Raw genomic sequence first — 21,460 nt, 5'->3', positions numbered from 1 at the left:
TATGCTGACGCAACAACCAACGGGAACCCCATGGAAGGGGTCCGCGGCTGATTCTACGAGGTACGGCATTCAAACAAGAGGAGGTTTCTTTCGACTTCACAGGCCACGTTGGACCTACAGGGCATTGGAGAGCGACACGAGGCCTTCGCTAAGGTCACTAAGTGTACAGTAATCCACCCCATTACGACACAGCAATTCCAAAGCAAAGAAAAGTCAAAAAAGATTCTATTAGTCAGTTTGCCTCTTGGGGACATGAGTTGTCGGTTTCCTGTCTAGTTCTGATGAGCTCAGAAAATTCCCGCACATTCGAGCATAGGCCAGGGGTCACCTCTGTGTCCTGACTGGGCAGCTGTGAAGCACTTTTATTTTCACCAAAATATCCCACTCATCTGAGCTCTTCTCACCCTGAAATATGACATCTTAATCAGTTCGTTCAGTCGCACACTTACTGAATTCAGAGCAGTGCTTTTACCAGGCTATGAATCTGCAATGTTTTGACACTGTACTTTTAATCACCACACTACATGCTGCCCTTCACCTTGTAAGAGATAATTACTCACCTACACAAAGGTCCCAACTTCTTCAAATGGCAGATCCCTCCATTCATGCAGTATCCCGGGGGACACTCTATCAAAGTAATCAGACAGCAAACAGATGGTCATTTACAGCCAATAGAAGTCTCCCGTCTGAGTGGGTGATGGGTGTGCATATGTGAATGTGTGCAGTGTCGTGAAAAATATATCCCCGGTTTCCATTTTTTCTGCTTTCGACATTAAATTTCATCAAATCTTTTTCTCAGTTCTCGTAGTATATGAATAGAGCCCTAGAGAGTAGAAGTGACAGTAGTATTGTTATGCAATTTCCTTGGTGTGGAAGATATGGAATGTGTGACCATGTCTGTAAAAAAGTAACTGCCCCTTAACTTTAATCAACCTAATTAAAGGGGTAATTAAAGTTTTTTTTTAACATTATCCCTGTCCAGTACAATTTTCAACTATGTAAACCTTTACGAGGAAAAGTCAACCTGGCAAAAGACGGTTTCATAGAGGTACATCATGCCACTCTCAAAGGACATTTCTGAAGATCTCCTGAGAAAAGCTCTGGACAGGGTTACACAGTCATTTCCAATGCTCTGAACTTCAGTAAAAACCATGGTCAGAGCTGTACTCAAACGGAGAAAGTTTGGAACAGCAGTGAATCTGTCTAGGAGAGGGTGTCCTGCCAAAATCTATCCACATGCAAGGCATGAAGTCATTAATGACGAATAAGAACCCCAGAACAATATCCAGGGAATTGCAGGCTTCCCTTGCCTCTGCTCAATTCAGTGTTTACGATTCCACTATAATAAAACCACTATGCAAAAATGGGCAACACATGAGCCACAAGGTGGAAACCGGTGGTTGCTAAGAACTATATGAAAGCTGATCTATAGTTTTCTGAAAGGCGCTGGGATGTTACTCAAGATTTCTAGAAGAATGTTCTGTATGCTGGTGAATCAAAATTAGAGAAATCTGAGCTGTTCATGCTGGAAAAGCTGAAAATACTGCTGAGCTAAAGCAGTTCTTGATGAAGGAGTGGGCCAAAATTCCTCAAGAGCAACGAGATACCCTGGTCAACAGCTACAGGAAGTGTTTAGTTGCAGTCATTGCGGCTAAAGGTACTTTTTCACTCCTATGACCGCACATTTAACTATCTTCCACAAGAAGGAAATGACATGAAACATGTGATTGTATCACTTTATCTCTCTCAGGATCCATTCTTATTCTGCTAGAATGGACAAAAAGATCTGGTCAAATTTAATGTCAATAAGTTGCAAAAACAGAGAATTCTAAAGTACTTATTCACAGCCATGTATGCTGTATTATACTTGCTGTGTTTCTTCAGCTTGTCATGGCAGAAATGCATAGTTTTGATGTAATCTAACACCTAAGACAAGCTTTCTTCTCCATGAAAATAGCTGTGTTGACCTGAATGGACAATAACATTTCAGAAACCCTCATAGAAAAAAGAGAGATCAGCACAATTTACTCTGACTCTTTACAATGTTTATAAAATCTGAATGAAAACAGAATAAATTGTGACAATTTACTCAGAATTTACTCTGTTTTCATTCAGATTTTATAAACATAGTTTTTCTTCCAAAAAAATGGATACACATACTTACGTGAAGCTACTACTCTACAACTATACCTATACACAGAGTTTACTTTCAGGATATGCTGTCTCTGGAATTCTGAATTCTTTCCCATAAAAAAATGAACAGAAGCACTGTCATAGGAAGTGATTGCGACATAATTTGTTTCAGGTTTTACCCAAAAGGCCAGTGTATAACCAGGCTTTCATGTGTGTCTGTGAATTCCATCTTGGGCAGCAGTTTAATAAAAGTTTCATAAAACCCCTGCATGAGCTGTTGTGGAAGCACCACAGATGGATAAAAAAGCACCAAAAAGTCCCATCAAGGGAGGGCAGGGGAATGGAGTCATTAAAGCAGAAAGGCACACACACACACACACACACACACACACACACCAGTCCTTGCACATCGCATGAGTAAAACATGAGACTCTGTGTGAGGCTCCACATTGCTTGGCATGCTGGGTACCCCCTCTACCAAACACCACTCCAGCTCCAACAGTTCAAGATGCAGATGTGTTTGAAGTGAAGTGAACCAAGCCTGGGGGGTGAGTGCTCACCTTGGCAGCTGGACTCATCGGGCAGGAAGGGCAGGCAGTGGGCGGTGCCGTCGCAGCGCTGCCAAGATGGGATACATTTGGCTGTTTCCTCGCAAACTAGGGCTCCGTCTGAACACCTCAGTAGTGCTGGACAAGGGACAGAGAGGGCGGAGGAAGAAACATGGCATAAATCCTCTATCGAGTAAATATAATAACTTCAGGGCTGAGCAAATGTCAGGAAAAAGGCAGATCCACATCAGAAATGCACTCTGGGACGAAAGTCTGGCTGCAGAGAGAGAAAATGAGAGATAGTGTAGGACAGAGACCTGCATGCACTCTAAACTCTGTACAGACCGGCAAATCAAAAGTAGATCTTTTTGGATAACACAGGCCTTGTGATGTCAGTGTTCCAGAGTAATATCCTTCTACTAACAGCAAAACATGGTGGCGGCAGTGTGATGGTCTGGGGATGTTTTGCTGCCTGACTGAGCTGCACTCGAACTCATGCCACAAACCACAGTCCAAGTACTGTGAGGCATCATTGTTACCCACTGTGACACCCAAAAAACTGTGCCCAAGCAAAAGGCAAACAATGTATTTGCAATAAAAATATCCTGCAGGGTCACAACATAGTATGAGTTACATGCCTCAGCCTGCAGAGCATCTAAATAGTAATTTGAAAAATAGCAAAGTAAATATTTTTGAGAGCATCGAGCTCCATCTTCTGAGTGCGGCACGGTTCGGAGGCTGCCTCTTATTTGCCAGTTTAATTATGTCCCCGCTGTGTGCCCAGGGCCTCGACCCGCGGTGAAGCGTCTGTGATGTTAACAGCCTGGAATTCTCATGCTCACGTCCAGCTCCCATTAGTATTTCGTTTTGTCTCACCGCCTGCTTTTCGTGACTGCTCTATTTTCCTCTCCCGATGGTTGCCAAGCGGTTCTTTCCCATCTGAGCACTGGCATCCACATCTAGTCTGGGGCCCTGATCTCTTCACATACGAAAAATACTCTTTGGTGGGTTTTCCCTGTGCTTTGTTAAATACCGTCAGCGAAGAGAGGGGAGACTGCCGCAGCAAGAAGAGCCTTTCAACCGGACAGTTAGTCCCATTATGAAATGAACACAGCCATGGTAAAATGGGTCCATCAGTCAGTCAAGCATTAGGAGCTCCTGGGCATTTTGCAGAGTAACAGGCTTTTCAAACCCTTTTCAAACAGTGGTGCTCTAGAGGGCAGGGCAAGAGATGAAAACTTCAGGGTATCCTTTTATAATTCTGCAAAAAGAGGTGCTTTTTTTGTGGAAGGGATAGAATAGTGAAATATCAAATAACAAGAGATGATAAATTAAAGGATTCCTATACTCATTAAGTGGAAATTTTTCTCCAAATTGGCTTACAGTGTTAAGGCACCTCGTTCAAAGGTATTACAACAGAAACTGGGATCTGAACCTGCATTCTCCAAGTCCAGAGGCAACAGCTCTAACCGCTACGTTCCCAAATGCTATAAAACAATGGTTCCCCACAGTCTTACCATGTTGCACTCCTTCCCACTGTTTGACAGTTGACGGTAGCAGGTGTTCAATGATGACATGACCCAGAGCACAGACCACCACACAACCCATGACTTCTTCACACTAGGGAGAATGATGAGGCATGCATTCAGGGTTCCATGCTGCAGCCTCTAAAGTACCCTCCATTAAGGTACTTATCCTGAACTGACACAGTAAACCCAACTTTATAACTTAAACAACTGAATAAGTAGATTGATATACAACCCTAACACTGTAAATTGCTTGGGAGAACATCAACTGAATGAACAAATAAAAATCAGACTGGATAAAAAAAAAAAATTACTTTAAATTTTAATACACTAAGGCTAGCTTTCACCAGGCATGCCCACACTATACAGAAGATAGACCGTGAAGAAGGGATGTGAAACTAGGTGGCACAAAGAAAAAGGCTTGGAACCTCTGCCAACTGCAGATGGTCAGACCAAAGTTTGCATTATTGAGAAACTTAACCTTTGATTTTTTTTTCCTTCAAATGTGATAATTCAATGAAAAAAGAAACACTAGACCCTGTAAAATTTGCTCCAAACTCAATTAGCAAGAGTCTGTCCCTATGGACCTGTGGGCTCAGGTTGGAACGGCCAGAACGCTCACAATGCATGTGAGCCAAGAGCGCTTATCGCTGATCTCCACGAGGTCACCAAAGAAGGGCATTTGAGCAAATGGGCAGCGAAGATCAGCAGACCCCACAGGAGTGTGTGGTGCCTTGATGCGGATTAAGCATTCCAACAAAGTCTATGTGAATCTGCCCCGAAGGGCAGCCCCGGTAGCAACGTCCAGCACCAGGTAATTAAGTGGCTTTCTGCAAATTATGGAAATACTCATTCAGTGAGAAAATGGCCCGAGGCCAGGGGAATGGTTCATTACTGCCGCAATAAACACAGCGTTTACCCCATTAACTGGGTCCGTGGCATTTCTCATCACGGACGGTAAAGAAGAATAGAAGCCGAGAAGTTTACTTAAACAAAAAAATTTAATTTGGAATATTTTCCCTATTGCTTATACTTTATTTCCTGTGAATCCACTCTGAGTACAAGTGGCAGCCATCAATATCAATATTTAAATCTCATGGCAAAACCAGGCCAAACGTAGGCCTCCAGCCAGCAGTGTGACCCATATGATCTAATTAATTATTTAATCATTCATCTATATTTCAATGTAATTTAACTATGCATGGATCTGCAATTAATTCATCATCATAAATATAATACATACGGTGGCACAGCAGGCTTGACCAGGTCCCATTCTCTGGTGGATCTGGGGTTCAAGTCCTGTTTGGGGTGCCTTGTGACAGACTGGCATCCCATCCTGAGTGTGTTCCCTCCCCCTCCAGTCCTTCACCCTGTGTTGCCAGGTTAGGCTTCAGTTTGCTGCGACCCCACTTGGGACAAGTGGTTTCAGCCAGTGTGTACAAACACACACACACACACACACACACACACACACACACACACATTTTCTGAACCGCTTGTCCCACATGGGGACCGGAGCCTACCCGGTAACACAGGGTGTAAGGCCAGAAGGGGAGGGAACACACCCAGGACAGGACGCCAGTCCGTCGCAAGGCACCCCAAGCGGGACTCGAACCCCAGACCCACTGGAGAGCAGGACCGTGGTCCAACCCACTGCGCCACCGCGCCCCCCACGTGTATAAAGATAATACAGAAATTATGGGGGTAGGGGTATGCTCAACCAAATGCATTTCATTAGATGTATGAAAAAAAAAACATGTGACAGTGTGTTTGATTTATTTAATCTTTAAATTAAACCTGATTCCTGATCCTGTAATTCCTGTCTCCAGTCCAACCTCCTAAGACTGGGTAACAAGCCTTGTATGTGCGCAAGGTGTCGAGATCCAGAGCAGCTAATTTATTGTCTTGGGCCATTTGTCATCGTGTTCCAGCTGCAGGCAGAAATCAGTGGGGAGGCGGTTAACTGTCGGTTTACACCCCCCCCAGCCCCCTCATCGCCACCATGCTGTTCCGCCTGCAAACCAGACTCAGCGTGGGCTGCTCATCCAGAACGGCGCCTCCCTCTCTGCATCGAGCTGTCTATCATGGCGGCACGGGCTCGGAACACCCCACCGGTGTGCGGAACTCTTGCGGGTATCGTACGGAATTGTGGGCGGAGAGGTGGAGCTCAATTTTTATTTCACACTGTAATAAAAATATGCAGGGTAACCATAGTGGTTAGGGTTGCTGCTTTTAGATCTGTAGATTGCAGGTTCAAATCCCACCTCCTGCTGTAGCAGCCCTGAGCAAGGTACTTACGCTGTATAGATACAGTAAAAATTACCCAGCTGTATAAATGGGCAAACTGTTTTAAGTCACAGTGGAGAAAAGCATCAGCTAAATGAATAAAAGCATGTGGTCTTTCAGTCAGGGACAAATAATTTGTCTAGATAATAAATAAGATGACAACAGCAACCCTTCCGCGGATGACGGATCATTTCACACATCGCAGCCTGAAGGAAAATGCACTTATTTATTAATTAATATATATTCATTCATTCATTCACTACAAAACACAAAAAGCAAACCCCATCCATAACAGAGGCTGAATCATCAGCTCTTTGTATAGAGAAGTTTGAGAATACAAACAGACTGGTTCGTTTCAACGGACGCACAACTGTAGCGTTTGAGACTAAAGCTAAAACAGCAAACACGAAGTGAACAGGCCACAGGTGCGCAATTTATGTTGGTTCTCTAACTTTTTGTAGAATTGTCTTTTTCCATCCCAGTGACTTGCATGGGTTACCTTCCTAAGGCAAGTCGTTGAGTTCACATTGTTAATGGCCCCCAGTTGTCCTAAAACACTGAAATTGCAACTCTGGGAAGGCAGTAGCATGATGGTTAAGGTAATGGTCTTCAATTAAGTCCTATAAAATGTCTCTGCTATTGTACCTTTGAGGAATGTGTTAAACCTTAACTGGTAAATCTTTACATTTAAGTATATGCTTTTATAAACACTTCTCTCCAAAGTGATTTACAATTTGTTCGTCTGATACCACCTCGTTGCTGCTTCACATCGCTTGAGTAGCTGCCTGTAGAAGTCCCATTCAAATAGCAAATACATCGTAGGAGATGGTGTTGGACTCATTTATGGAGCTGTGAGGCGATCGGGAGAGAAAGGACCCTGAAAGAGGTGGATCTGAGACCCGAATGCTGGGAAGGATTCAGCAGCTTTGAGGGACAGAGGGGGTTCATTTCACCACAGTGGGGACAAAATGGTCCTCCAGGCTACATCACCAGGTAAAGATGAGGTTACTGGGTATGGTTAACAGGAAAACAAATACAGAAAAAGATGTAAGCTCTCTCTCACACACACACACACACACACACACACAGACGTGTTTCCAGGACACTCACGGCAACTAAACTCATCTTCACCATGTGGGCAATCAGGGACCCCATCACAGCGAAACAGGGAGGCAAGGCAGCGGCCGTCTGTACACTGGTAACGTCCCGGACCGCAGCGGTCCTGGGGGGGCACAGTTCCCGGAATGCGGGTGGGACACTGCTCCTCATCAGACAGGTCGGCGCAGTCCTTCTCGCCGTCACACTGCCAGCTGCGCGGGATGCACTGGAACTCGTGAAGACACTGGAACAAGTCTGGCTGGCAAGTCACTGGTTCTGGAGTCACAGGGGCTGGGTGGCACATTGGTACATATTACAGTGATTAAAAGCGTTACGATGAATAAAATGAACATACCTTCAAGTAGCTTCATAGAGTGTTTTTCATGTACATTTATATGAAATTAACCAACTTCAAAATGCATGTACATGGTATTCCTAGAAGTGCTTATCTTATAAATTTATATATTTTATTAACCTATATTTAAATACATAAAAATTGTAGCCATTTGTGTATAATACACATTTTTGTAATATACAAAACTAACCTACATTTAAATGCATGCAGTATTCTGTACATAACACTCTGCACAACTGATGATGAGACACCAGTAAATGCTAAATACAGTTCAGACCTACAGAAACAGTGAATAACTCGAGCTGGAATATCATTACTGTTCAGTTTTAATTGCTGCAGCATCGTAATTGTTGCTTAACTGCTGCATAATTATTGGATCAAACCAGTCATTTCAGCAGGCGATATTAAAGAAAAACAACACTGGCAGACGGTAGATTAGATGGTCACACAGACACATCGAGATACACACAGAGGTGTTAAGTGAGGAACGGGTCAAGTTCATTTTTTGGCATTGAAGGCGAAACGCTTTTTATTTCGTCCTCCCCATGTCATCGTTAATTTCTCTTGGAACTCGCTCTCCTTTTGTGAACTTCTCTTTTTTTGCAGGTGGGACTTTATTTTATATGGGGTGAAACCCAAATATTGACGAATCCAAAGGAAAGGAGCACTATGCATGACCCAGCTCAGCAGCTCAAGGTTTGGTCTCCTCTCCTTTTCCTGGATTTGTAAGGTGAAGAGACTTGGAGAAGTCACCACGGAGGGACTAAACACCCTCTTGGAAAAGCACGAATGCCGTTTATATCCACGTTGATGATCTGCACCTCCGAGTTTCCTGGAGACCGCAGATCACTCTGCACTTGAAGTTGCGGTATGAAATTTTGGCAAGTGGATGTACAAGTCTGCGGAGGCTGAGATTAGATGAGGTATATTCATGTGTAAATATTCCAGAATTGCTATTTCAGCGTGCGCTAAGTCCAGAGCCATAAATTTTTCCGATTTATAGGCTGAGAGCAAAACAGTCGACGGGTCTTTTCATTTCACACCTATTCTGTTACATTTACTGTACCGTGCCAGCTCCAGCACCAGAGTGGGTTCCTATAACAATCAGGGGGTGTGATTAAGAAGCATTAGCAAACAGCTTTTTACCACATTACGGCCTGAGTGTATCCTCGGATGGTCACAGACATTCTATGCTAACAAATGACACTTTTCTCTCTCTCTCTCTCTCTCTCTCTCTCCTCTCTCTCTCTCTCTCTCTCTCTCTCTCTCTCTCTCTCTCTCTCTCTCTTTCTTTTGTTTAAGAAAGCACTTAATCTGAAGTACTTCAGAAGACAACCAGCCCTTAAAAGGCTGTATGCAATTTTAATAAAAATTGTACAAGTGATGCCTCTTTGTACTCCAGGGATAGATAGATAGATAGATAGATAGATAGATAGATAGATAGATAGATAGATAGATAGATAGATTCATCCAGCTGTTTTCACTAACTACTTATCCAAAGCAGGGTCATGATGGTCTGTAGCCAATCCCCAGCAGAAAAGTGGGGTACACACTAGAAATTACTATATATTTGGTTTACTACATATTTATTTGCTTTCCTCTAAAGCAATTTACAGTAAGTAACATATAGCTATTTAGGGTATTTTTTACTGTATTAATTAAAGGTAAGTACCTTGATCAAGGGTACTACAGCAGGTGGTGGGATTTCAGCCTGGGTCCTTAAAGTGGAAGGCTACAGCTCTAACCACTACGCCACCTACTGCTTTTAAAAAAGAGTACACACTGCAGGGCAAATGCAGTAAATCCAGGTACAGTAATCCCTGGGACCAGGCAGTAACTGAACAGGACAAAACACCAGGACAATTTTTATTAAGTGATCCTAGGGCATGTGATTTTAACAGCTCTGTGGTGCATGTTGAAAAGGGAGCTCAGTGTCTGCAGAATTGGGAGCGACCAGGAGCTGGATGTTCCCCCAACACACAAAACACAGCATGAGGAAACAGGTCGATTTTCCTTTCGAACAATAACAGACGGCTTGAACCGGGCTCCTGTTCTGCGCAGCGCTCCGGCCCGCTTGGTGACCCCCGAGACGTCCGGCGCTGCAAGTCCGGTGGGACGCACAGACGACCGCTAATGTAACGAGATTCGTCACACCCGGTAAGCGAAGCAGACCGTGAGGAGATGCTAACGATAGTGTGATTTACAGCTAATTAGCCACAATGTCACTGACAGGAAAGTGCCTTTGCAACAGAGCAGCATTGCTGTCAGAGCACTTTTGCAGATATAAGCCAATTCTTGCATTGTTTATACATTGGATCCCGTATCAAACATATGCATATTTATTTAATATTTTCCTGAAAACCTCTACATTACATTTACATTTATTTATTTAGCTGACACTTTTCTCCAAAGCAACTTCCACTGAACTCTATGTAGCGTTATCAGCCCACACACCTTATTCACCGCGGTGACTTACACTGCTAGATACACTACTTACACTGGGTCACTCATCCGTACATAAGTGGAACACACACACACTCTTTCTGTCACTCACACACTATGGGTGAACCTGAACAGCATGTCTTTGGACTGTGGGAGGAAACCAGAGCACCCAGAGGAAACCCTACACAGACACGGGGAGAACATGCAAACACCACACAGACTGAGCAGGGATCGAACCCATGTCCTCTCACACCCCCCAGGCGCTGTGACACATACCTTGCACACACAAATTCACACCCCCTTTCAACTTCAAATTGACCCAATCTAACTCTGCAGGACGTTGCACATGTATGACTTCCATATTTACGTTGCGCACTGCACACTTTCTATACGTATATAACTTCGTTTCTTGGATTTTTGCACTAATAGTAATTTTTGTAAACTTGTGTTTTTCCTTCCTTGTGTCCTTACAATTTATCTCATAGGCTTCTGAGAGGATTCACAGAGTAAGAATTTCATTGTATGGTGTAACGAACTGTTTACTGTACACATGACAATAAACTCTTCAATCTTGAATCTACTTGCTGTGCCACCGTGCCACCCATTATTATTATTATTATTATTATTATTATTACTGCGGAGAGTGGTGGCAGCTGGTGCCCGCTGTGTGGCGGGTCTGGGGTTCAAGCCCTGCTTAGGGTGCCTTGCAACGAAGTGGGGTGTATTCCCTTGGCCCTGCACCCTGCGTTGCCAGGTAGGTCTCTGACTCGCCATGATCCCACTTGGGACAAGTGGCTGTTGACAATGGATGAATTATTGTTATTTTTATTATTAGTGGTGGTGGGGACATGCTTTTCAGGTAAATTGTTGACTCTAAATTGCCCTCTGTGTGTGTGTGTGTGTGATTACCTTATGATACACTGGCATTCCATCTAAGGAATATCCTGCCTGATGCCCTGTGCTTCTGGGATAGGCTCTGGACCACCGTGACCCTGAACCGGACAAGCAGTTGTTAACGGTGGATGGATGGAATTATTATAAGATTCTCAGTATAGAGATTCAAAAGCAGTCTTTCCTTGGAGCTTGAAAATGAAAGGAGAAACGCGGAGGAGTGCGTGACTGTTAGTGGCTGGGCGGGTAGTCAGGCAGTGTGAGAGTGCAAGCAGCAGTGTGAGAAACAGCGCAATACAAAGGTAATTGCTTCCCCCTCAGATGGGTGCCGGCAGCATAAATATACAGAGGTCTGCGGGTCCATAAATCCAAAGCGGCCTCTGAACACAATGTTCCGCTTAAGGAAAGTGCGAAGAGAGGAAATATATCAACAGGAAGGAGGGGCAACACAGGCAGGGAAGACGGTGAGGGTGCGGTGCGGTGCGGTGGGGGGCTGTGTGTTTGCGGCGTCTCACCTCCCACGGCACATTCCGCGGTGTAGGAGATGTCGTCCAGGGCGACGTCCGTCCGCACATCTCCCCCTGCCTCTGCCTCGAAGGCCACTCGGAAGTGCTGGGTGTTGGAGAGCGCCACGCTGGCGTACTTCCACCGGTCGCCGTGGTTACCGCTGGCGGCCCACATCAGCAGGTCTGTCCCGGTCTCCCCAACAGTGTACACCTGTGCAGCCCCGGAACAAGAGTCTGTGCATCTTTTCTGGTCCCACACCGGCATGGAGGTGTGATGAGAACGGACCGAAACTGGGTAATCGATATTTTTTTTTAATTTTTAAAAAAATTAATCTATACTAAAATACCTCTGAATACCATTTTACCAATTTCTATGATCTGAAATCGCTCCAATTTTATTAATTAAAGAATATTTATCTCACACTTTTCTTCATGATAACTTGCAATTCCAGGTCTGGACACTAAGGTCCTTGTAACAGTTTACCCATTTGTATTACAGTGAAATTTTTATTAGAGCAATTCAACCAAAGTGCCTTGATCAAGGGTAGGTGGTGGGACTTCACCTGCATCAGCACTAACTACTTCGCCACCTAGTGCACTTAGCTCTTCACATACTGGAATTGACTGAAACTCGTTGGACTGTTGAGGAGCTCACAGCCTTCCTACTCCCCAGGCTACCGAAATTCGCGAGACGATCCACGCGGAGGGGAAACATCAGCGCCTTCCGACTGGGCGCTCGCAGCTGCTAAGTAGGGAAGTAAATCATCTGTCAATGAGCAACCTGTCAGCCGTGACTGTGCCTGTCGACAATCAAGCGATGGGTAATTAAATAAAATCATCCTCCTGTATTTTTAAAGTCCTAATTATCAGTGTACAAAACAGAGTTGTGCAGTTCAGTGGGTGATACTGGTGATATAAGGAAGCAAGATGAAGGACATGTTTTGCGGAGCCAAAAGCCACCTTTGAGTATCCAAACAACGCAAGGCAATAGACAGCATGATCTCAGCTATCACACACACGTTGTCTGAAAGCACTTGTCCGAAGCAGGGTTGCAACAAACCAGCGCCAACAGAGGGTGCAAGGCCGATGGGGGGAGGGGACACACCCCGGACAAGATGTCAGTCTGCCTCAAGTCATCCCAGGCGGGACTCAAACCCCGGACCCCCGACACAGCAGGACCCGGTCAAGCCTGCCACCACACCACCACCCCCCTCTTGGCCATCAAACTGATGGAAAAGGCCTTTGGACACGAATAGTAGATATATGTGTTGCAGACTATACCTGGCAGCTATGCCTTCCTGCTGACTTTGCATGACGGCATTATATTTTTCTGTTGTTTTTCTTATAAAGGCTACATTGCCTATGCTTTTTTATATTAATCATAAAGACTGTGTATGATAGAAATCCAAAGTTTCAATGGCACATTCATTCCTGTTGCGTGAATATTGAAAGCCTGTTACCTAAAATTAAATCAGCCATCTTAATAGTTTCATGAAAATAATTCTGTAGAAGTCTAAAATCTAGTAATTTCTTTTTATATTATTGATAAAGGCTAAAATTAAACTGAATAGAAAAAAAAAATTAACCATAGTAGGAAAAGTTATTTCAAAATATTCTTGTTTCCAGACTTAAGCAGTTACCTTAAATAGGCTATGAATTAGATTTCAGATCATACTGACACATTGATATCTCAAAAATGCAAATTATTTGAAAATCAATAACATTTTGCATGAGTTTTCATTAAAGTCAGGTGTTTATATTTTATATTAATGGACAATTTGCTTTTCCTGAACTACAGTGCAAAATACAACAAGCAGGTAGGCTCACAAAACAGCCAAATTCAATCGTCTTTAAAGATTTTTCAGAAATTCAGAACTCTCACATCCTAATGGTTAACTTTGACTCTCTACCTGCTGATCTCTAGCTCAGGGGTTCATAACCTGGAGTGAAGAAGAGGCATGTATTGAAAATTAAAGTCTATCATTAAGCAAATAAGTAAAATAAAAATATTATTGATATGACTCTCTTTGACCATTCTGCATCATAAAACCGAAGAACGCTGGAGGACACGTGGGCAGCAGGTACCATAGTGGTTACTGCTACTGCATCTCACTTAAAAAACCAAGGTTTGATATCAATTTCCTGCTGTTGAAGCCTTGAGCACGGTACAAATCCTGAATTGAGACAGTAAAAATTACCCAGTAATGTAAATGGTAAATAATTATAAGTATCTGAGGACAAAAAACAAACACTGAGTCTCTTTTGGGGAAATCTTATGCTGAATGAATAAATTATACCTGTGTGAAATCCACCAGCTTCCAATGCAATAAAAGCACAATTATTTTCTCTGAATTTATTTATGGACATTTAAGAGTATGTTTTTAGTTTTTCTCAGATTCTTTTAAGGTTATTTTGGTGTACAAAAGATAAAGGAATCAAACTGATCTATCTAGAACATTGTTTTGAAGGGAACTTTAATTTGGCTTCTTTGGCCGCACCTGGTGCTTATTTTCTACTAATTAGTTCTTTCCAGGTACAATTAATGTCTGTGTGTAATATAATTTATTCTTTAAACACATTTTGAAATGATGAGTAATTTTAATTGAATGTCAAAGGCAGTTATGACATCTTGGTACAGTTTATTGGTTCTTAATATGATTAATAAAAAATACAAAAATGATTTTCCTTTCAGATGTAGAGGAACATTTTTGTTCAATGTTTTAATAAATTAATGTCCCACATGGTAAATAACCAATAAGTACAGATATCTTTGTTGCGTGCTAGAGGTGGTTATGACATCTTGTTGTGGTTTATCATTTATAATAGGTAGTGTCAAAAGTTAATAACAGACGAAAAAAATTCTAAGCAGTTTTCCCGATAAACGAGAACAGAGAGGACCATTTTTTATCCAGTATTTTAACGACTGAATGTACCACATAGTAAGCATACAAAAAGTAAAGTTATTGTAGCATATCAATCATTCTTTCTGGATAATTTATAATTTTCATTCAGCAGAAAATGAAATATTAGGCTAAATCATTCACCTTAAATCTACCTTACATTGATCCTTTAAGCAAAAAGAATGATTTACAAATAAAGCTTAATTTATTTATGAATCTGGTTTAAACAAGGACCCCCCAAATGCCCCCTCTACTCACACTGCCTTCCAGGCCTTGTCAATACAACAAAGAGCTCTATAAAGTCCAAAGTCAAATCCCCTCACATTGTTGCAACAACCAGATTTTAAATCACAACTGCTCAACAACAACCTAGAATGCCCAAGAAATGCCAGGACAACTAAAGCATCATGAGAGGGAGGGTGTTTATATATTCATCATCACAATTAAGCAAACCATTAGGCAATTTATACATCCATAATTGCTATACAGAGGTATCCTCATTTACAATGATATCTTCAGCATAATTAATCCAAATATTATTACTGAAGTCATCAAACAATCAATCACAGAATTATTACTTTGCCCCTCAATAAACTGTGTGTGCTGGTCCTGCCTCCAAGTCTATTTTCCATTTATGAACTCATTAAGCTCCCATTTGCCCTTCGATAATGAGGTCAAACTGGGAAGTAACAATGCTTCCTGTCGTGAGTACGTTATGCATTGTCTGTATAATAAATTATGTTTACGCAGGCTCCTTTGGCATACATTATCTTTGAAAAGTGAACAACAGAAGCAACTACGTATCTGTTTATGTAACCATTGTGTTATTTCCCAAGTTCCTTTCATGTTTAGTAATGTTAAATAATCGGCGTTCCGGATACACAAGCACCTGCTCACACAAAACACCAGACAGGTATGGTTCTCATTTAAATTTAGTCGTAAAATTTAGTCTCATTCTGCCTGTACACATTACTATTAATACAGTGAGCAACTTGCTCTTATGTCACTTTGTTTGGATAATTAGTGGCAGTTTAATGTCATTTGTGAGGTTTAAATGAAAATTCCATTATTGCATCCAGACCCTGGAAGCCTGAATGAAAAGATACCAAATGTTTAATTGTGAACATCTTTTCTGGCCACTGAAGAACATTATTATCTCTAGACTGAACTACTGACCAAGAAGGTCATATTTCAGGGAGTTCAAGGCCCATGCTATTGCCGAGCACTATTTCTCTACTGCTGAGCACCATATCACCATGTTTCATGCACACACAGATAACTAGACGATATGCCCTTGGTACATCCTGCAACAACACAGCCTCTCAATCAACCAGAGGCATTTGTCTGCACAGTGGGTATCTGTGAAATATCTGTCATTCATAAAAAGATGTCACAATGTGTCTTGTAAGCCTTCATAAACATAACCCACAGTCTTGTCACTTTCATTTTTCCCTGTGAGTTCTGACAGAGTGTGACAAAAGAGTCAGGTAAAAAATACAAAGAATCACCCCACCAGCTCCAGGACTGGTCCCAACTTCCTTTTTTGTTAGCCATCAGAAAGCTGTGGGTGCGTCATGTAGACTAAATGGTATCGTGTTAAAATATCAGTGCACTAACTGCATGTAAAAAGCTATACATTTTTTTTCTGTCTTCTGACATTGAAACCTGCTAGGGACCTTTATTGTAGTCAGGGATGCCAAAGTATCTGCCCTTCCCAAGGCATCCAATTAAGCCATCAATCTGTGAAAATGAATATGATTCAAACTTATAACCGAAGCTTAGGTGTTTGAATCTGATAGAACCACATGTTCTCATTTTTTAGCACCTATTCTACAGTAATATAGCCTTAACTTACTAAAGACTTGATGAGTCCTACTGAAGTCAACAGGTCTATTGCCTTTTTCAGAACCTGCAACAATTTTTCTTGGAGCTATATATTCTTTTTATTGCACTTGATCTTTCAGATGGTTTTGTCTGATAATAAGACCTGACCTCGATATTCAGTGTTGACCCTTTCTATCAGCTGTATGCTTATGCCCTTTTCAGGAGTCTCAGGCTCACTTGGATGTCTTTGTGAGAAGGTACTCTACTAAGTGCCCTTCTTCTTCTGTTACAGTCCTGAAGAAATGTTATTCTATTATTAACATGGCTAAGCTCTGAACTGAAGTCTGCCTGAACTTTCCCCTCAGACTTCCCCCCTTGTGCTGGTTCTTGGTTTTAGGCAACTTATGGGATGGAAATGAATTTCTGCAGGGAAATTGTCATATGTGCTATATTTAATCCTGGATTTAAAGATTTTCTTTGGACATTTGTTGTCTTTTGAATGGAAATGATATTTTCCATGACAGGATTACCTATGTTTCTCTAAGACCTATCGCATCCATTTAAACAATACTGCAGGTCAGTTTGCTTTTGGTCGAAAGTCCCATTCCTTAATTACTGTGCTACTGTCAGAGGTCACTCACCTTTAGGGTACCCATTCGGTGAGATCCAAACATGTAGTACCAGAACCGGAGGTGGCACACACCAATGCTTGCAGCGAAAGGAATTCTGGTTGTGATCCTGGCAACGTCGCCCTCCCTCTGCACGGCAGAGTGAATGTATAGGAATTTGCCGCATCCATCTTTGTTAGGGACAGAAAAAAGAGACATGCATTTTTTGAAATGTGGTAAGGTTTATTGAAAACAGCAGGGGCTCATGCTAACCACGTCTGCTGCTCATTCCTCTGGTTTCTGGGGTATGGTGTGGATAGACAGCCGTGGCAGGCGATGGGGTCGCTCAGATGTGACACGACAGCCAGCAGAACCGCACGAGGAAGCAGCCCAGCTGTAGCCCATCTCTTTCTTTCTGAGCACACTTTTCATTCCTGTTCGATGACTGGCTTGCACGTCTTCAGAGAGCAGCCTTCAAGTTTTGGCTATGCACAGTGCCAAGCTTAAGGGCTGCTGCGCAAGACTGCAAATATTGCATACTTGGAGTTTATCAAAACTTGTCAGGCTAACACAGAAGTTTTAAATCCCCTTGGACAGAGGAAAAAAATGTTATGGAAATTCTGGGGAAAGAAATTTCAGACAATCAAACAGTGCCACAGAGGCATACCCATAGTTCACATTCATTAGTTCATTTGATGACTTTTTCCAAAGTGACTTACAATGTCAATCTACTTATAATTAGTCACCATTTGACACAGCTAGGTAACTTTACTAGAGCACTTTTTGAGGAGATGTACCTTGCTCAAAGGTACTACAGAAAAAGCTGAGATTTGAACCTGCAACCTTTGAGTAAGCAGGCAGCAGTTCTAACAACTACACTACTAGCTATACATATAACTCAGCAGCTATGTCTTTATTTGTGTGGTCCAATGCATAAAGGCATGAAAGCCACAGATGGAGCATTTACCCCACCACAACAGCATGAGAATATCTAGTTAAGGAAGTTTTTGGCTGAGCAGTCAAAAGAACATCAGCAAGCCTAGTTAGAACATTTCAGTATGCCCAGGTAAAGCAGATACAACACATTGTAAACAGATTTGCCATTTCTAATGAAAGTGTCACAGGCTGGGGTCTGACCACACTGCTATTTGTAGGGATTGACAGCTACACCTGGATAAGGTTCAATAGGGTAAAGCAAGCACAAGGTAAGGCAAGTTTAACTGAGAATACAGTATAAATAGAGACAACTTTGAAGGCACTGATTGGAGTTGAGAAGTGTGTAGGAGTTTCGAGTTGGAGAGGAGGTAAAAGAATTGAGAGTTTATTGTGTTATGGATGAATGGATCTTAAGATTTGTTGCTTGATGTTTTGCCCCTAGTTGTTATTTAGTAGATTTTTCTCTTCAGTACAGGTGGTCCCCGACCTACGATATTTTGACTTACGATTTTTCGACTTTATGACGGTGAGCTGGTGATAGACATTCAGTAGAAACCGTATTTCGAATTTAGATTTTTTCCCAGGCAAGCAATATGTTGTATGATACTCTCTCACGCTGCTGGACAGCGGCAGCGATCCGCATCTCCCAATCTGTCACGTAGAGGTGTGTATTAGGTGTATTAAATGCATTTTTGACTTACAATATTTTCACGTTACGATGGGTTTTGTGGAACGTAACCCCATCGTAAGTCGGGGACCACTTGCAGTAGAGTCAAAAAGCTCAGTATAATTTTGGTTAATGGTTTAATTTCATGTGGTGGTAATTAATAAATATTGATTGTAAAAATCAAGATTGGAAAAAGAACCAGACGCCTCTCCATATCACAGAAAGTCTTTCTGTGGTGGTGAAATTTTGTCAAAAAGAGTTTCAGAATAACCTGATAAATCTGCTTCACCATCCAGATTTAAAGCAACTGCATTAAAACCCTCCATCTCCTCAAAAAAGGCTCAGGCATACCCACTAAAATCAAAGATTGAAGATGTCCAGCCGCAGTATAGAATGAAATATGGTTTGCAAAACTTTTAAGACCGAGGCCTTGCACGCAATCTTTAAGCATACAAGTCCTGAAAATGGAAGAAACTTAATGGAAAATAAGAACTTGTCCATGAGATTTTTAATGTAAAAGAGAAAAAAAGATTCAGTTTAGATGCAGGCAGTAGGAATGCTAAGGTCATAATATCATATTCACCCCTATAAATTCTGCAGTGACCAAGTCTCCAGGAAAAACCTGACCCACATTGTGATCTCACGATGAGCTCTGAGCTTCAATGGTGATTCCGAGGCAGGATGTTCCTTTTATGATCAATTTCATCTTTATTCAGCTCTTACAAAGAGTAATAACATCTCAGGGGATGCTCGAATATGTGAATTGGAAATGAGGCAAAAAAAAATCTGAACGATGCTTATGGATAAGGACGAGGCCAAACAGCTTGTCTGCAATGACTCATAGTTAGAGTCGCTGGCTGACTTATACAGTCAAAGCGAAGCTGCAGTGCTATGTGGTGAGGAATACCCGAATTTTCCTCCAAGCATGTCAGAAAACCATCAACGTAAACGTACAGAAAAAAAAAAAAAAATTACCGATCAATCTGACTCGTTTCTTTCAGTTTTCTGATTGCAGATACATTCATTTGTGCAGTTGGCAGTTCCACCATGGGAAAAAGGAGAATGAATATCAGGGATGCGGGCCTTGTGAACAGATTCGTTCTCATCAGGCTGAACAGTAACTTCTCCTTCAGATCGTCTGGTCTGCTGCTACCTTGGACAGACAGCCTAACTTTATAAACTATGTATTTTACTGCACTCCAGTGTGAGCATAATAACAAGTGTGGTAACTAGATAGATATTTCTTACTGAAGTAAGTACCTTGTTCAAGGATATAAGAGGGATACCAGGAGTGCTCTTTGGCGAGCTGAAATTGCAACCTTTTGCTCTGGATTTCAGATTTGCAACTGCAGCTCATCTGGTACCTGCCATCCAGGAGTGGAAAAGGGTTCGAAAGGAGTCACCTGTCCACTGAGGCCATATGTGAGCAATCCCTGTGCAATTCCCCCATTGCAGAACTGTGGAAGACCGAATACGGCAACAGACAGCGACGTGGGGAGGAAGCGTAACGAATAACAAGCCTTGCTCTCTCGTTGAGTTCTTAGTGCCACCTTGGCTAACTTCCATAGCTCCGATTGCAGCAGAATCCCCCTTCCCCCAAATCTAATTACCAGAAATTACACACCATCCACCTGTGACCTGGAGGGGTGGTCTGATGACCAAATGACAGAAAGTAAGAAAGTGGGGTACTCTGGAGGAATTTGTAGGCAACTGATGTGTTCATCCATCCATCCATCCATCCATCCATCCATCCATCCATCCATGTTCATTAACCACTCATCCTGATCAGGGTCGCAGGGGTCCAGTGACTATCCTGGAATCACTGGGTGAAAGGTGGGGGTTATACCCTGGACGGGACGCTATTCCATCGCAGAGTTGAATTGCTACGCCCGCGCCATCGTCTCGACGAGGAGCACCTGACACCCAGCCCGGGGAGAGGCATGAAAGGGCACAGATGAACAACGCCTGACACGGAACCTAGTTCAGCAGACCTTCTCGCTGTAGCTCACACTCAACTACTCACCTTTCCCCTGATCTCCCTTCCTTGTTCCTGTCCCTTCGCTGTACCCTTGAACCCTGTTGCCTTGCTTCCTGTGTTTGACCACCGCTTGTCCTTTGACCTCGATCTCGGATTGTCCTGGAAACTCCGTTTGCACCTTGACTGACCTGGCCTGTACAACGACTACGATTTCTGAATTTCCCCTCTACAAAACGTCTGGAGCTCTGCATATTGTGTCTACCATCTTCCTTCAAACAACTGTCATGGCATGAACGAAGACCAGGAAAACAAGGCAGAAAGATATATTGGGGATTTTCTGAAATAAAATGCCAATCTTAAAATAATATAATCTACCAATTATAACTATAATAACAATGCATTTTGTATGAAAATGTAATTTATTTTTTGTCAGCGTTTTTCACTCTTAAGAAGTGGGAAAAAAAATTACATGACATGCGACAGCTTTTCCAGGAATTTTCCTGCAAATCCATTCAGCTTTTATCTGACTGGTAACCTGGATTCTGACTTGCAGAGGGCTGTTAAACTGCTTTTAAAAACTGATTTTGTGGCCTCTGGAAAGAGATGTTTTCACACAATGTTTTCCAGAATGAAAGAAAAGGCATACCAACAGTGCAAAACTAAGATGATTCTTCTGCTCTGCATCCGACAAAGACTAGAGTCGCCGGAGGCGACAGACCAACAAAGGCAAAGTACTTTCCGAATGAGCTAACCAGGATCTCA

The 21,460-nt window shown here is 42.4% G+C and overlaps 1 protein-coding gene across 1 annotated transcript in view; it reads right to left on the bottom strand.

Moving 5' to 3' along the window:
- The window catches only part of malrd1 (MAM and LDL receptor class A domain containing 1), a 92,553-nt gene that overhangs the window by 4,798 nt on the left and 66,295 nt on the right, over nt 1-21,460 (bottom strand). The window contains exons 33-37 of the mRNA XM_029254858.1: nt 17,151-17,308; nt 11,795-11,996; nt 7,604-7,882; nt 2,694-2,819; nt 561-627 (exon numbers count right to left, since the gene is read on the bottom strand). Of these exons, the coding sequence (XP_029110691.1) occupies nt 561-627; nt 2,694-2,819; nt 7,604-7,882; nt 11,795-11,996; nt 17,151-17,308 (832 nt within the window). The remainder of the gene's footprint in view (nt 1-560; nt 628-2,693; nt 2,820-7,603; nt 7,883-11,794; nt 11,997-17,150; nt 17,309-21,460) is intronic.

The sequence above is a fragment of the Scleropages formosus genome, chromosome 9 (genome assembly GCF_900964775.1).
Source record: "Scleropages formosus chromosome 9, fSclFor1.1, whole genome shotgun sequence".
Lineage (NCBI taxonomy): Eukaryota > Metazoa > Chordata > Actinopteri > Osteoglossiformes > Osteoglossidae > Scleropages > Scleropages formosus.
Note: the sequence above shows the minus strand (reverse complement) of the source record. Positions and strands in the feature narration are given on the sequence as shown.